This window comes from Larimichthys crocea, chromosome III, assembly GCF_000972845.2.
Source record: "Larimichthys crocea isolate SSNF chromosome III, L_crocea_2.0, whole genome shotgun sequence".
NCBI lineage: Eukaryota > Metazoa > Chordata > Actinopteri > Sciaenidae > Larimichthys > Larimichthys crocea.
In genome coordinates, this window is record NC_040013.1 from 5,812,166 (window position 1) to 5,826,791 (window position 14,626).

At 39.7% G+C, this 14,626-nt stretch overlaps 2 protein-coding genes across 3 annotated transcripts; one reads left to right on the plus strand and one right to left on the minus strand.

Moving 5' to 3' along the window:
• Positions 1–1,345: 1,345 nt before the first annotated feature.
• syt4 (synaptotagmin IV) lies at positions 1,346–9,607 on the minus strand. Its single transcript, XM_019255616.2, has 5 exons — positions 9,258–9,607; positions 6,717–7,336; positions 6,278–6,601; positions 3,147–3,267; positions 1,346–2,688 (listed from the first exon to the last, which is right to left on the minus strand). Exons 1-5 carry the CDS (start codon positions 9,289–9,291, stop codon positions 2,369–2,371), a joined length of 1,419 nt encoding a protein of 472 aa, XP_019111161.1. The 5' UTR covers positions 9,292–9,607; the 3' UTR covers positions 1,346–2,368.
• A 3,348-nt stretch (positions 9,608–12,955) lies between these two features.
• On the plus strand, positions 12,956–14,188 carry LOC109140612 (hypothetical protein). Of its 2 annotated transcripts, none has more exons than XM_019267904.2 (4): positions 12,956–13,104; positions 13,183–13,312; positions 13,422–13,475; positions 13,613–14,188. In XM_019267904.2, exons 2-4 carry the CDS (start codon positions 13,190–13,192, stop codon positions 13,886–13,888), a joined length of 453 nt encoding a protein of 150 aa, XP_019123449.2. In that variant the 5' UTR covers positions 12,956–13,104; positions 13,183–13,189; the 3' UTR covers positions 13,889–14,188. The 2 variants fall into 2 exon arrangements, with proteins under 2 accessions (XP_019123449.2, XP_019123448.2); XM_019267903.2 differs by having other exon boundaries at positions 12,958–13,104; positions 13,188–13,312.
• The last annotated feature ends 438 nt before the right edge of the window (positions 14,189–14,626 follow it).

The following is a 14,626-nucleotide window of genomic DNA, read 5'->3' on the forward strand; positions in this document are numbered from 1 at the left end:
CAGAGTTCATATTTATCTGATTCCTTGTATTAATAAATAAAAGTGCAGTATGCAGTAATATGGAAAATTTAGGACTGATACATTTTCAGGATGCAAAATGAACTTGCCACTGCAATAAACGTTCAAATTCACCAGCCATTTTCACAGTATTTGGCTGGCGGCTGGTGCTAACTTACCATCCTGATTGAGATGCAGTAGTAGTATCATTGCATGTTTGAATTGCCGACAGGTGAATCATAACGGAATCCAATCCACAATGAAGAGTCACACCTCTAGCTGAAAGATGCTAAAATGTTCAGCAGAGCTAAGGATTACTACAGAGTCTGGTTTTAATCCTCTGCTGGTTCATTATACATTATACACTTCTCACATTAAACAGAGCAACTTGATCCAATGTTCATACAAAAGGATTAGTGTAGCATTAAACTAATAAGACTTTTTGATAAGAGTGATTCATTTAGATTCGAGACAACCAGTTCTGCCCCGCGAAATGAGAGATGTTCACCTTTCCAACCTACTAATTATAAAGTCCTAGATCACCGACAGTGCTCAAAATATCCTTGAACAAACAGTATCAGCATTCCGCTCATAGGTGGCTTACTCACAGTTGTCTGAAGAGTTGAATAGGGGGATGGTAGTGATGCTGTGTGTTGCGCAGGTGTGTTATATTGCTTCAAAGATGACAGCAGAGGTTCAAAATAGAAACCAGTCCCAGCAAGCGACCTCACGGGTCAGAACCACAGAGGAAGAGTGGAGTGACAAAACATCCTACTCCAACATCCAACTTCGTCAGAGGCTTCACCTCGAAACACATGATGCAACTAGGTGTAAGTTTAGACACTGGAGAAAAGAGGGAGGCGGAGGCAGAGAGAGGTTGTACAGATTTGTCTTAGTTGTATTTGTATTTTTATGAAATAAAGAGAAAGAAAATGAAGAGGCTGGGATTAAGCATGCTGAGCCAGCTGTCCTCCTTCACCAAACCACTTAGCTGATATTAAATTCAGACATGATGACATCATCTCGGTGCACTTAACCACTCAGCAATTATTACATCATCAGACTTGGAAAGGGGCCCGGTGATGTCATCTCCAGGGTGCCTGAGATGACACACACACACACACACTCACACACACACACACACACGTCTATTACGTCTATCTACTATTTATTGTAGTGTTATAATTTTGAAAGATGCTTTTACCTGGAATTTACATGGAATGGAGCTGTTGGGTGTGACAATGTTATTAATAACATTAATAACAAAAGAGCTAAAATGTTTTTCCTACACACACACACATACACACACACACTTCATATACTCATGAAATAAAGACTACAAACTCAATTTTTTCTCAGAACTTGCCATATTTTATAGTAAGGTACATACATTTACACTTGTCTGTCTTTGTGCTCACAGTAAGAGGGACAAAACACCTACAGTAAACAGTATGTGGCTCACATCTTTTCAGAGTTAACACACACATGTGCACCCGTACACAAATACAGTCGCATCAGCAAAAGCACTCTCACATTGAAACATGCGCACGCGCACACACACACACACACACACACACACACACACACACACACACACACACACACACACACACACACACATTAATGCATCCACAGTTAACTGTCCCCAATGCACTCAGTCTGTCCCAGTCTTTTTCTCAAACCACCTAATTTAGGCTTTCTTGTACTTAAGTAATGATATATGAAATACCACTTATACTTACAAAACATGTTCAACAAATCAACTATAAGAGTACAAAACAAAAACATAAATAAAAACAATCTACATCCTTATGAAGAAAACATTGTCGTTATAAAATAAACTTTAATAATCCACATTTTTTACAGCATTGTCAGATGTGGTTCATTCTGGTTTTCATATGATGGACTAGGTTACTATTTATAGAAGGAAGAGCTGAAGAAAGAGAAGAAGAAGAAGGAGCAGAGGAAGAAAAGAAGAAGAGTAATAGCGACATTTAAGACATTCTGCACTGCACACAGTTACAGTGACAATTGGTTGCCATGGAGATGATGTTGCATGTTACCAGGTGATTTTCGGTGACAGTCTTTGGGATCATTTAAAGCTATGGGGTTCCCTTTGTCATGCCCCGCTCTCCCCACTGAACCCCGATAACTTCAAAGATAAGTGAATGATTGATTGAATGATGACATCACTTCAAATGACCCTCCCCATACATCAAAGTGCCCTCCCCCTTGTTTCCCACCCGCCCTCAATGAAAGTCCAATGGGTACTGGCTAGAGGGATGTTAAATCCTGCCCATCCTCATTCCATCCCTCTCATGGTTGGACCACATCGGATATGGATGACAGAATCCATCAACACCCCGGCGTCCTAATCCTCTGACATGGCGTGCCACTTGGCAATCTGGCGACGTGGGTGGTCGCAGATCTCCCTCCAGTGCTCACCGGGGGTGCCCGCCGCCGACGTTCCCAGCACCAGGCGCCCGAGGATGGTGTTGGGGCAGCGTGAATTGCCTGTGTCTGAGTCCATCAGCAGCAGCTCCACGCTGGTGTCTCTCAGGCCCTCGTCGGAGGGTAGGTCAAAGACAAAGAGCTCATTGAAGACCGGGTTGGGGGAGCACTTCTTCACATGGGTCTTCTTCTTGCACACACGCTTTTTCCCATGGTACATGTTCACCTTGACGTACGGATCTAGAGATGAGGAATGACAAGAGCAGACAAACAAAGTAAGGACAGAGGCAAAAAAAGAGGCATGGTGAATATCTATCCCTGCAGCAGTTGCAGAGAGGCATATTATTCCTAAGCCAAATCAATACGACAATCGATAGAGCGGAAATGATGGATGTTAGTGAAGAGGACAAAAGAGGCCGGCTGTGTAAACACTGTGTGTGTGTGTGTGTGTGTGTGTGTGTGTGTGTGTGTGTGTGTGTGTGTGTGTGCACTTGTCACTAAAGTGCTCTCTATCACATCCTGATCAGATTACTTTAGTGCGGTGGCGGTGTCATTATTGCAAGAATCACAGTATCCAAAGTGGTCTGGGCTGTGTGACCGGAAGAGGTAAATGATTTTTATCTGTTTACTGTTATGTGAAGGAAACGCATATATGCCATGGATTGCATATTGAAAGGCTCAACTAAAAATGTATGCACCTGTAGGTCCATTGTTTTCAGTCTTGGGCAGGTGGCGAGCTTTAAGGACAACCACGGTCAGAGTGTTGGTGGTGGACTGGTAGCACAGGGAGAGCAGTAACTCGCCTCGGCCTGAGGACTTCTGTGGAGAGACAGTTGAGGTAATGAAGAAGGTGGGGGACAAAGAAAGGGGTGAAAAAAAGGTGAGGTTGTAGGTGGGAAAGGAGACAGAGAAGGAGAGACTTTCAGACATGTTTCTCTGCTTCCAAACTGGTATCCAAACATATTTAAGACAGCAGACCTAACAAGCCAAAACACATTTATTTCTTACTCTTAAAGTGAACCTTGCACTTATTCCGACACTGTCTACTGCCACAATGGCTGCATGCAAAAATAACCTTCTGTATTTACATCATTTTATGCACAAATAACAAAGAAAACATGGATTGAGTATCACCTAATAGGGTGTGGCATATGGCAAATGTATGTAATAATACATAACAACAATGTTGTGTTGAATCCTGCTGCTGCTTGTACTTTAACTGGTGTCGATGCTGACTTTTAAATGGCTGTCAACTAAATAATCATCACCTGCTTAAGGGGGTGTTCTCATATCTTAACCGGCAAAGAGGTGTCATTGAGAAGCTCCCTAATCTGCCCCGCATTAGTGCTTTTCGCCGCGTTAAAAGTTCTGCAATCTGTGGTACACATCAGTGTGTGTGTCTACACCCAAGAGAGTTGACGCCTCAGATGCTGTGATCACACCTAAGAAAGATGTCATGCCTTGGTTCACGGTTGCCTCGGCAACGAGAAGTAGCACAGACAACTTGTCATCCTGACCTGATGGTTATGTCCCTGAAGATACATGTGCTGCGGATGTATTTCTTTATAATTTCTCTGAGGAAATTGTAGAGGTATTATAAATGATGAATAAGCACTAACAAAAGTATTCCACTTTATTTTATTGTGTTTTTCTGGAAAAAGGGCGCTGGCTACACTGCTTGAAACATGCTGTATCGATTCCATGACTTGCTGTGTGCTCACACACACACACACACAGACCCACACAAAGCAGTGAGACAAAATCTATGCCATGCAGACAAAGAGAGCCACCACCCTGTTAGCGAAGGGCTGCTTCTAATCAGAGGGAACAATGTAGACAGCTCCTATTGAGAGAATTCAGCAGAAAATCATTTTAAAACAAGTCTCGCTGCATGTCATACAAGAAACCACATGGAGATATTAAATACTGGATGCAGTGATGAATAAACTATTTAATTCACTGTTTTTCTTCCCTCTGTAAAGCTGCCAATCAAAATAGGTTATTCATATAAAATGATTCAGAAGAACTATTTTCTTTAAATAAAACACTTGAAATAAGCACAGCTGGCACACAGCAGACAGCCACGGTAAAAGAGGTCGAGAGCAACATCAAATTCAACAAAAGAATCCAGAAGAAGCACTCCAAGGCACTGCAAAGCAATACCATGGATACTAAAACTCATTTTCGATTGATTGCCCAAAAATAGCATTCAGACACAGCAGACTCCTCGCTACAGCAGAGGTTTATGAGATTTGTTTCTCCTGCGACCCCGATGAGAATTGGAGCCAGCAGAACATATTTTAAAAAGTATCATCCTCTTGATGATAAAAATATAAAAGGGAGCTCTGCTGAGAGGAAAGGAGGAAATGATTCTTTCATATTTCTCAGAATCTGAGTTGTATTTCTGAGCACTTCTCTGGAGTACTATATCGTATCAGAACTCTTTAAAGATATTACAGATAGCTTACATTCCTCTTGGGAATGTAGAAATGCGTGTGAGCATATCTGCTCCCACCTTGTAGGCACAGTGCTTTTATTTTAGCGGAGGTCTGCAGAGTAGAATAATAGCCCACAAATCTATAATTACATGGATATCGTCTCACATTCCATCTGTAAATGGACAAATGCTCATGTACAGCCAAACCACTGAATACCAATCCAAAGAGCTGCTGTATATTAGACCACAAAGATATGAAAAGGATAGAGATATCATCTAACACTCTGTCCTTTAAATTCACAGATACACTGAAGGTAATGTAGCTAACTCTGCTGCCGTAATCCATAAAAGTTTAGTCCAAGCATCTCAACAACTGGTGCTGATACTACAGTAATGACATTCCTCTAAAAGGAAAAATGAGTACATTTGTGGTCCTCCAAGTTGCCGGGAACAGCCAGTCTGGAGCAGAAGTCCATTGACCACCAGCCCACAGATCCATAATGGTGTGGTGTGGATATCACTCCATCTATTCAATACACTACTGGGAATGTAAAAATGTCTATGTGATAGCCTGCTCCTTTTCAAACTGGCCATCCCAACAAAACTATTTTAACTCTGATGCTGTTTAGATATAAAGATCTTCACTAAATTGTAGACAAATTAACCATAATTGAGATTATTTAATGGTCTAAGTAAGTAATCAGATCTTGAGTAAATTAGCAAATCTAGTAAAAAAAAAACGCACAGCAATCCATTTAAGAATAACACCAGATCTCAATATCAGCTTTCAGATCCATAAAGGAACTTTATTCTCTCTATCTCCACAGACTTTCTCCATTGGCCTTATTTAACATTAACACTTCTAACTTTCTAGAGATAGATGCAATGAAAGTGAATTTCTTCAGGGCATTTGCAATATATCTAAAAAAAAATAAAAAATAAAAAACGCCCATTCAAGATGCAGATTAGGCTGTTAAATTAACACTTGAAAGCAGTACAAGCGATTTCAGTGTGATTTCAAGAAACGCAATATGATGAATTTGCATTTAGTAAATTAGAGAAAGCTGCATGATTTAAATATCATTATATTTTAATAAGTAAATGGATTTTAGGATGATTATGCGCTGATTTATGTGCTGGTTAATATTGTAATAGTGGAAGCACTTTGCTTTTAGGGATGATGCAGGCACTGCTGTTATAACTAGGAAAATGATGAGTCATTATCGGTGCAGTTTTGTGTGGTTAGTTTAAGTGTTACTGGAACTCTGTTACACAAACTAAATATAGTGTGTTGCATGCTGTCTAATCAAATCTCTCAAATCAAGAGATGACAGAAACAAACATAAATATGAATTCAGAAGTTTCAAACATCCAAATGGTTCCAGATCTTACCTTGACATTCTTCTTGATGATCTCTCGGCTCATCAGGACACGCCCCTCTGATAAGTCGATCCCAGACAAGGGTACAAGGGTCTCTCCGATGACTTCATCACGGGAGAACCTATCAAAACTCAGCACCATGAAGTGAAGGGCCAACTCGGACACTCGGGCCAGCGGGATCCCGTAGAAGCTGAAGGTCTCATCAAAGGCGGGGTCCAGAGTTTTCCTCAGGACTCTGGTCTTCACTCTGTGCTTTTTCTCTGGCAGCAGGGTCAGCTTGATGTAAGGATCAGAGGTCAGCGACTGCTCATCTGTTGGGGTCAGGCCATGGGCTTCCTGCATCAAAAAGTCAAATGAAGTTATCAGTCAAGAATGTGTGAAACCATTTTGTTGAAATTTCTAGCAAAAAATTTAAGGCACACACACCTAAACACCAGGCTAAACACAGTACCTTGATATGGACAATGAAAGCCTTCCTCTCATGTTGGTACTCGAGGGAGAAGTGAAGGGTCCCTAGCCCACCCTCCCTTTCCTCTCCCTGGGGTTTGTCCACGGCTGGGGTGGGCAACTGGCTTGAGAGAGTGCTGGATGGTGAAGGGAGGTCACGGCGGTCCATTACACCAGGTTGGGTGAACCCTGCGTGGGGAGAGGGCAGCTCAAGATCCGGGGAGCTCCGCACCTTCTGATGGTGGTGATGAAATGGTTTGGTGGTGAAGTTGCCATTCAGATCCCGTTTCTCCAGATCCAGATGCAGAGCCTGTCTGGAATCACTTGGACTTGATGCCAGTTTACCGGTACCGGTCGGACTCATTAGCGATGTAGTGTGGCAGTTTCCATTAACATCAGTTTTACTGGAGTCGTTAGCTGTTGTGGTGGCAGGTGCAGCGAACTTCTTCTTGCCGCTGAGGCTCTCAGGGTAGATGTCAACCCCTTTGAGCATGTGCACAAACTTATAGGGAGGTGTCTTCTGGGATTTGGTGTTTTTACGCTGGCAACAGATCCACGCAAAAGCTGACACAGTGAAGACAAGGCCAAAGACACTCACCACAGCAACACCTACTGGCACTGCCACTATGGAGAAGGACAAAGAGAAGGGAGAGAATAACTTTAATTAAAAATGTGAATATGCGCCCCAATAAACAACAGTAAAACAATCACACATAAAACATTTGTGCAACACAAGCTCAACAGATTTAATTGTTACACTGAGGCAATTGAATCCATTTTGTGAGTCTGAATGACGCAGGCTGCAGTCGACTCAGAGAGAGAAGAAAACAAGGCAATCTGTTCAACCCTGATGGAGTACCATCAGTGCTGCTCATATTGCAAACATGGTTTCAGGAAATCAACAGGAAACAGCTGGCATAAGTAATGAACTGCTGGGAAAACCACAAAACACCATCATACAACTGGTTGACGTTTTGATGGCAGGTTTAGAAAAATGGCTGAACATAGGAAAGTAACAAGACCTCAAATGTAGTGGTCTGTTTTTCTGTTTTGGTATCGTAACAATCATTATGATGACAGACCTACGATGTAAACAAGTTAGGGAAGATTTTTTTTTTACTAAAAAAGAGACAACAAACACAACAGCTTATGTAACATAGCAAAACAGATTCTTATAGATTTTGTGACATTTCAGTGCTGATATTCCCAGAGATTTGTGATTTGTGCCCGTGTTATACTCATTTATATTCCTCCTACAACTGCTCACAGCATAGAAAATGGCCAGCACGTTTTAATTGCGTTTTCTTTTCACCTGTAGTGGTACTTTAGGGACTTCATTCCTTTCAATAGTACCATTGTCTCCTATAGTATCACTAAAATGTTACTATGGAGACATATTACAAGGACATTTGCCACCGAATGCTTCAGCTCTTTGTTTCGTGATGTTGAACTGTGACTCAACAGCAATCACGCCGCCTTCTCATGCAGTCTGAGTTAATAGGTCTATTTCAATGGAGGAAACACAGACCATTTCCTGCAGTTAAGAGGGCGGCCAGGTGGAAAAGAGCTCAGGTTAACACCCATAAAGAGAGAGAAGGACAAGGAGGCAGAGAGGGGCGGAGGAGGTGTGGGGTTTAATCACTCCCATCCCTCATCTTTTGAATCTTTAATGATTTTTTTTTACATACCTCATATAAGAGCCTTGTTGCCTGAGTGACTGATGCAATAAATGTAAACGTGTAAATGTTTTTTTTCTACTTATTTTGCTATATTGGACAAACAGGACTTAAACAGTTATGTTTCATTTATTGTTATACATATATGTGTGTGTCATTGGTATTACCTGTGCTACTATGCCTATATATTAATTTCAAGTGTATCTACTGTGAGCTAGTCTTGCTGTGATAGCTGTAGGCATAACATCCATCTAAGATCATCACTAATCTGGAGGGACTGCCTCTCATTCTCTCCATGGAAATGAGCAATAAGGTAGTAAGTAAGCTCATTTTCTGATTTTAGATCACGGCACTTGTACATAAGGTTTTCTGCCGTTCATGTTCATGTATATTTCAGCCTGAACGCCCTGGATGGACTGCTTTTTTTTTTTTTTGCTTTTTTCCAAGGCAACAACAACAGACAGATGGATGTGGCGACGGGAGGGCGGTGAGTGAGGAAATAAAGAAAACAAACAGGTGCTTCCCAGGTTTCACCTGTGTTCTACCAACACCTGCTCAGGTCTAAATTGTAATATCAAATGAACTCATTTAATACAAAATGTCCCAAAGAACCTCCACCCTGTCGGATAATTAGCTGTCGCCTTGAAGCTATAGGTGCAAAATGGAGGCTGGAAGATGTTTTAGGGTTGCAAAAAAAAGGTGAGACGACACGCTGGACGAAGCCATTCACTTGTAAACAAGCATGTGTCAAACGAGTCAAATTCAGAGCATAAATAAAAAAAAAAAAGAAGCTGATAGTTTAGAGAAGAGTGACGTGAACTGATTACGACAGCACACCTGTGTGTCTTCTTCTTAATGAATGGACTCACCGAGCTGAGCTCCGTCCTCCACCATAGGAGCCATGGTCTCTGTCCGAGGTGCTGAAACGGTCCGGTCTGCTTTCTCACCGAGCTCTCGTCTCTACGGCTCTCTTCTCTGCTCTCCTGATGTCGAGGTGCAGTGTATCTCCCGTAATATCTCGGCTGTGATTGTGTTTAATAATGCACAAGCTGCGATGATGTTAGGGCTTCAATAATTGACAAAGAAAGAAAAGAAAAACAGCCTTGTTTTCCCACAGAGGAGGATGGAGGGATGATCTGTCCGTGTCCCGCTGCTGTTACTCTGTGATGCGTGAGCGTGTCTCAGAGGCGGCAACACCCCGTTTCCCCTCTCTCTCTCTCTCTCTCTCTCTCTCTCTCTCTCTCTCTCTCTCTCTCTCTCTCTATCTGTTCAACGACTCCTCCCTCCTCCCTACCGGTAAGGCTGAGCTCATCAGTGCTGACGCAGTGGTGACGGAGGCTGGCTGTGAAATCAGGACCCCCGGTGTAGCAGCACAACAGGGCTGCCAATTTCCCTGATTAATTGTTAGGGAATGAACGGCCTTAGTCTGTATCCATCACCTCTCTCTGCCTGTCTCTCTCTCTCTGTGTGTGTGTGTGTGTGTGTGTGTGTGTCCTCTTTCAATAAGACTGGCGAATTGATGTGTTGTACTGTGATGTTATCATTTATTAAAGTAAGTGGTAATTTGGCTGATAGGTTTGAATGCAGTGATGCTTTCCTCAGCTCAGTTTACTATGACCAATTTGTGTAATCGTCTACAGTGTGTTTATTACTATAGGCTCCTTATAGCACACTTTATTACAAACCAACTTAACAGAAAGTAGTACAACCATATGTTGGACCCCAACTACACTGTATGTACACATACAGTCATCTGCCAGGGATGTTAAAGTATGGCAACTGACATCATTGCACCCTAAAGTGCATTGTTGAGTATGATTAACATACCAAAGCCTATATTTAATTTCAAAATTAACAATAGTTTTTCATAGGACTGTGGCTTTTTAATGATATCACCATGCAACTTGTGTAATGTGTAATCTTAATTTAACGTGTCTAACTGTAATACATTGGTGAATCTCTGTGCAGGTAACCCTTTATCCACAGTTGAAATATGACAACATACACAAGTCAAAGTGTACTACATTACTAACAGGTTTAACATTTAGTATAATCGAATACTGACCCCTGGTGTTCATAATACAGATTGCACGTTCACTGAAAAAGACAAATGCCAATAGGAAACTAAAAGTATTTAAAACACTCTAACACAAACACTGATAAAAAAGATTTTTTTAAAAAGTCATGAAGTCATCCTGTCTTACAGAAGATGATTTTTTTCTTTTATCGTCTTCTTGGAAAACCATCAAAATAACTTATGTTAGATATGTGGTTCTCATAGGACAGTGTGAACAATTTAGTCTATATTTATTTATTACTATATTACTTACTTTTTGAGTAAGTAAAATCTGGATCAAGTTGTATGGTCACTGGACCCGCTTGAGCTCTGATGATCAAGTGATAGGCGTAGCAATGCTGTCAAAATGGGCCTCAACAGTCCATCCAGAACTGGAGTTCAGATTAAGAGATGAATGTTTCGAGAAGACAATTTGAAGCCATGAGAAAGTTTTCTTGTGTTGTATTACAACGTCAGAGTAAAATATGCTCAGTACAGAGTTGTACAGTTTGTACCAGGGTGTTGTCTGCCTGTGAAATTTCTATGGTACAACACAACATTTATAAATGGTGGAATTGACTATTGCACATAAGATAAGATAAGATTTTAATGATGATGATCCTAGTAATACTTTAATAATCCCACACTGAGAAGTTTACATCAGTATAACATTTACCAGAAGTGTGCAATGCCTCTTTCTTCTTTTCTTGCATCTCTAAAACAGGCTCAGAGCTCTGATACAGGTATAGATCTCTGTGGAAATGGTGCCAGAGCTGATGAGGCTAATACTGGAAGTGTTGCAAACTCAGTAAATGTGTCCTATCCTCTTGCTTTAACTTAAATTAAGATGCTTCACACCAACAAAGTTTAAGTGCCCTAAGTCTTTTTTTTCTGTCAAACAGCCAAACAAATATTGTCCAATGATGTCTCTGTACTGAACTAATAAACTCTCCAATTAGATTTAAAAGAAGTACTAGAACCCCTCTTCTAGATTAAGTAATGTTTTAAGTAATGTGTTAACTGGGACAGTGTTTTACAGATGTAACTTGTTTACAGGAAAGTAAACAATTGACAGCAGGTGACTAGACTAAAATGGTATGTGCCCATGATACCAAGGGTTGGCACATTCTCGTAAATTGGGACTGCCAAATACTATTTCTGTGAAAAAGAAACTAAAGTGGGAGCATTAGGTAGAACAGGAGTAACTTGTTCTGTACATATACGCATCTCATAAATAATTCTGATACATCCTGATCTGTCTTTTTCATTTTACTGAATTTGGATTGAAACTCTTCATTACCATTTGTTCTTGGATTACACACTTATTTAGCTTTTGGAATGTGGAAACAAGCAGTCTCCTTGACATGGCTGGTGGTTTTATAGTTATTTTAACATTAAATGGACACAGCCAGTTCTGTGTTTTAACTAAGTGTTGTAACAATCATCACATACTTCTTTGGTGTAGTACAATCTTCATCAAACTTGGTTACACATGTTTCAACTTGATTAATGCATTTCACACACTTAGATGAACTCAGAATCAACTTCAGCTCAAACCATGGTGCTCCGTTTGTACTTCCTTATTACAGTACTCTCTTATTACTTAATTCAACCATATGTGTCAGGATAAAAATCAAACTTGCTCTAGATAAAAGCCCACTTTGTCTATACTACTACATAAATGCATAAAAATGTATACTACACTGATAATTTTTCAGTTTTTGGTGACATTATCAGAGGTCATAATTCTACTTTATGCGTAATCATACTTTATGTACATAAGTATGTTGCATGAGAAAAATGCAGAAGTTCCTACTTCCAAATAAGTTGTGGTTATAGACATGTGAGTCTTAAAAAACCATAAATAAAGAACAAACATTTATTATTTCAGCTAAGTTCAGGAGTTTATTTTTTCAGTATGTTTTCTTCTATTTTGTTTTCACATGGGAACAAATATCAGGAATCTTAATTGTCTTTCCTTTCTAAGAAATTATTTATCTTTAAATGGTTATATACACATAAAGCAAATGTTAATATATCCTGGCAAATACTGTATATTTCTGTTACACAGATTACTTATTTATTGTTTCATTTTCTATGTGGTACTTTTGCCTCCTGAACATAAAGGGAACCTAAAAATGAGAAAAAGTTTCCACCTTAAATCATGTGATAAGTGTCACTGGTTCTTTCAGTTGCAAAATTATAAGGGAATTCCAATTCCTGTCTTTTGCTGATAAAGAAAAACAAAGATGAGGGTAATCAGATGACATTCCTCATAAACACGAGGTGCAGACAGATTCAAAGGGCAGTCAGTTTCACATTTGTAACTTCTTGTAATTCTATTGTGTTTCACGTAATGTTTATATTGCATTTTGTTGGAGTTTGCTTTGTGTTTCATGTAGCAACACCAGCTACTGGTGGTGTTTTCCTGTAAAGTCAAATGAAAGTAAAACTGAAGTGTCAGAGAGACAAATGGAAATATTTCGTCCCCTATGTAAACACATTCCTATCAACAATCACAATCCATGCCCACAATTGCATGCACAGTTTGTTGTGCAGTGGGGGCGGTGACTTCAGTATAAAAGTCTTTGTCCTGTGTCAGTGTCATCACTTGTCCCTTCATCACCTGTACAGCAGCTCTCCTTACATTCACCCAGCAGGTAAGTTTATACTGTAGTACTTTAAATATTACAATTTTAAAAAGTTTTGATCCTTTATGCGCTATAATTTTTATTTAGAATAGTGATGGCAGCAGCAGCAGCTTTGTCTAGTAGCAGAGGAGTGGCTGGTGTCAAAGGCCTGTTCTTCATCTTCACTGTGCTGTGTCTGGTTTGCTTCGTGAGTTCACTGATTGAAAAGGACGAACTGGTAAATATGTTTCTGTTTAACCTGCTTTTGCTAAACAGTTACAACAAATTCATATTAATATAAGAGTCATAACAAGCAAATTCTCAATTTCTGAATTCTGTATTTGCAGAAAAAGCTCAAACAAAAGGTTCAGAAAGCAGAACAAGAACTGGACTGGCAGAAGGTGAGTCAGTTTGAATCAGTTTTCAATTTTCTCACAAAAAATTATCAACTTTAGTTACGAAAACTCATTCACTTATGTACTACATTGGACATGACATAATGGAAGAACATAACAAAAGTTTAACTTTTACCCATTAGGCAGAAAGAGCCTTTACTTCAGAGGTCATGAATTATTGTTCAAACTTAATGGATCCACTGACAGCATTAGTGAAGAAAACCACAAAAGGATTACCTGATGACTTTCCACCACTGGATGGACTTATGGACAACCTCAAGGTCTTCATTGAGAAAACCAAGAGTTATGTAGATGCGGAATATGCAGAGGAAGATGAAGAAATGGAGAACACTGAACAGGAACTGAAAGAAATGAAGAAATTAATAAAATCCATTGAGGATTTTCAAGCTGAATTGTAACTTCCATGTCAGTTAATGCCTGTATCTCTGTGAAGTTCCTTTTTTGTATTGTGCAACTTTATCTTAATGTTTCTCATGAATTCCTTTAAATTGTACTTAACTTTAAATTTTGCTGAATACATTACAAATATTAAATAACAATTTTGGAAATGGAACATTATTGATAAAATTCTGTTTTTGTTTTCTTGTTCTAGCTTACTTTCTTGTATTTATAAATATTGTTCATAAATGATGAAATTTAACTATTGTACATGGAATTCAGCACATCATGGACAACTGCAATAAATTCAATGCATGGGAGTTGTTGTTGTCTGATGCCTTCTTTTTTGCAATCCTAAAATATGAAGCTCAAAGTGAGAAAACTGCTGTATAATCTGTGATTGGATGTGGAGTGACTTATCAGAGCAACTAGAAAGTGAAACTATAAATATAAAGAGCAGGTGCTCTGTAAAGTGAAAGAAGATATAAATATAAAAAGAAAGAAGTCACACTTGTATTTGCATATGCATGCTGCACAATGATTGGCTCATTCACAGCTGTGTGGCAGGCAACGTCGAATCATATTCATGCAGGACTACAGCATACACCTGACAATTATCAGTTTACCACACCAACCACCTCATATATGGTTCTCCATGTTGTAAGTGTACAACAATAAATTTAATTTGAGCAAGCTAAGTGACCCAAATCAAGCACATCCAGGCTGGCTAATTGCTAAAATGCTCACAGTGGCTCATC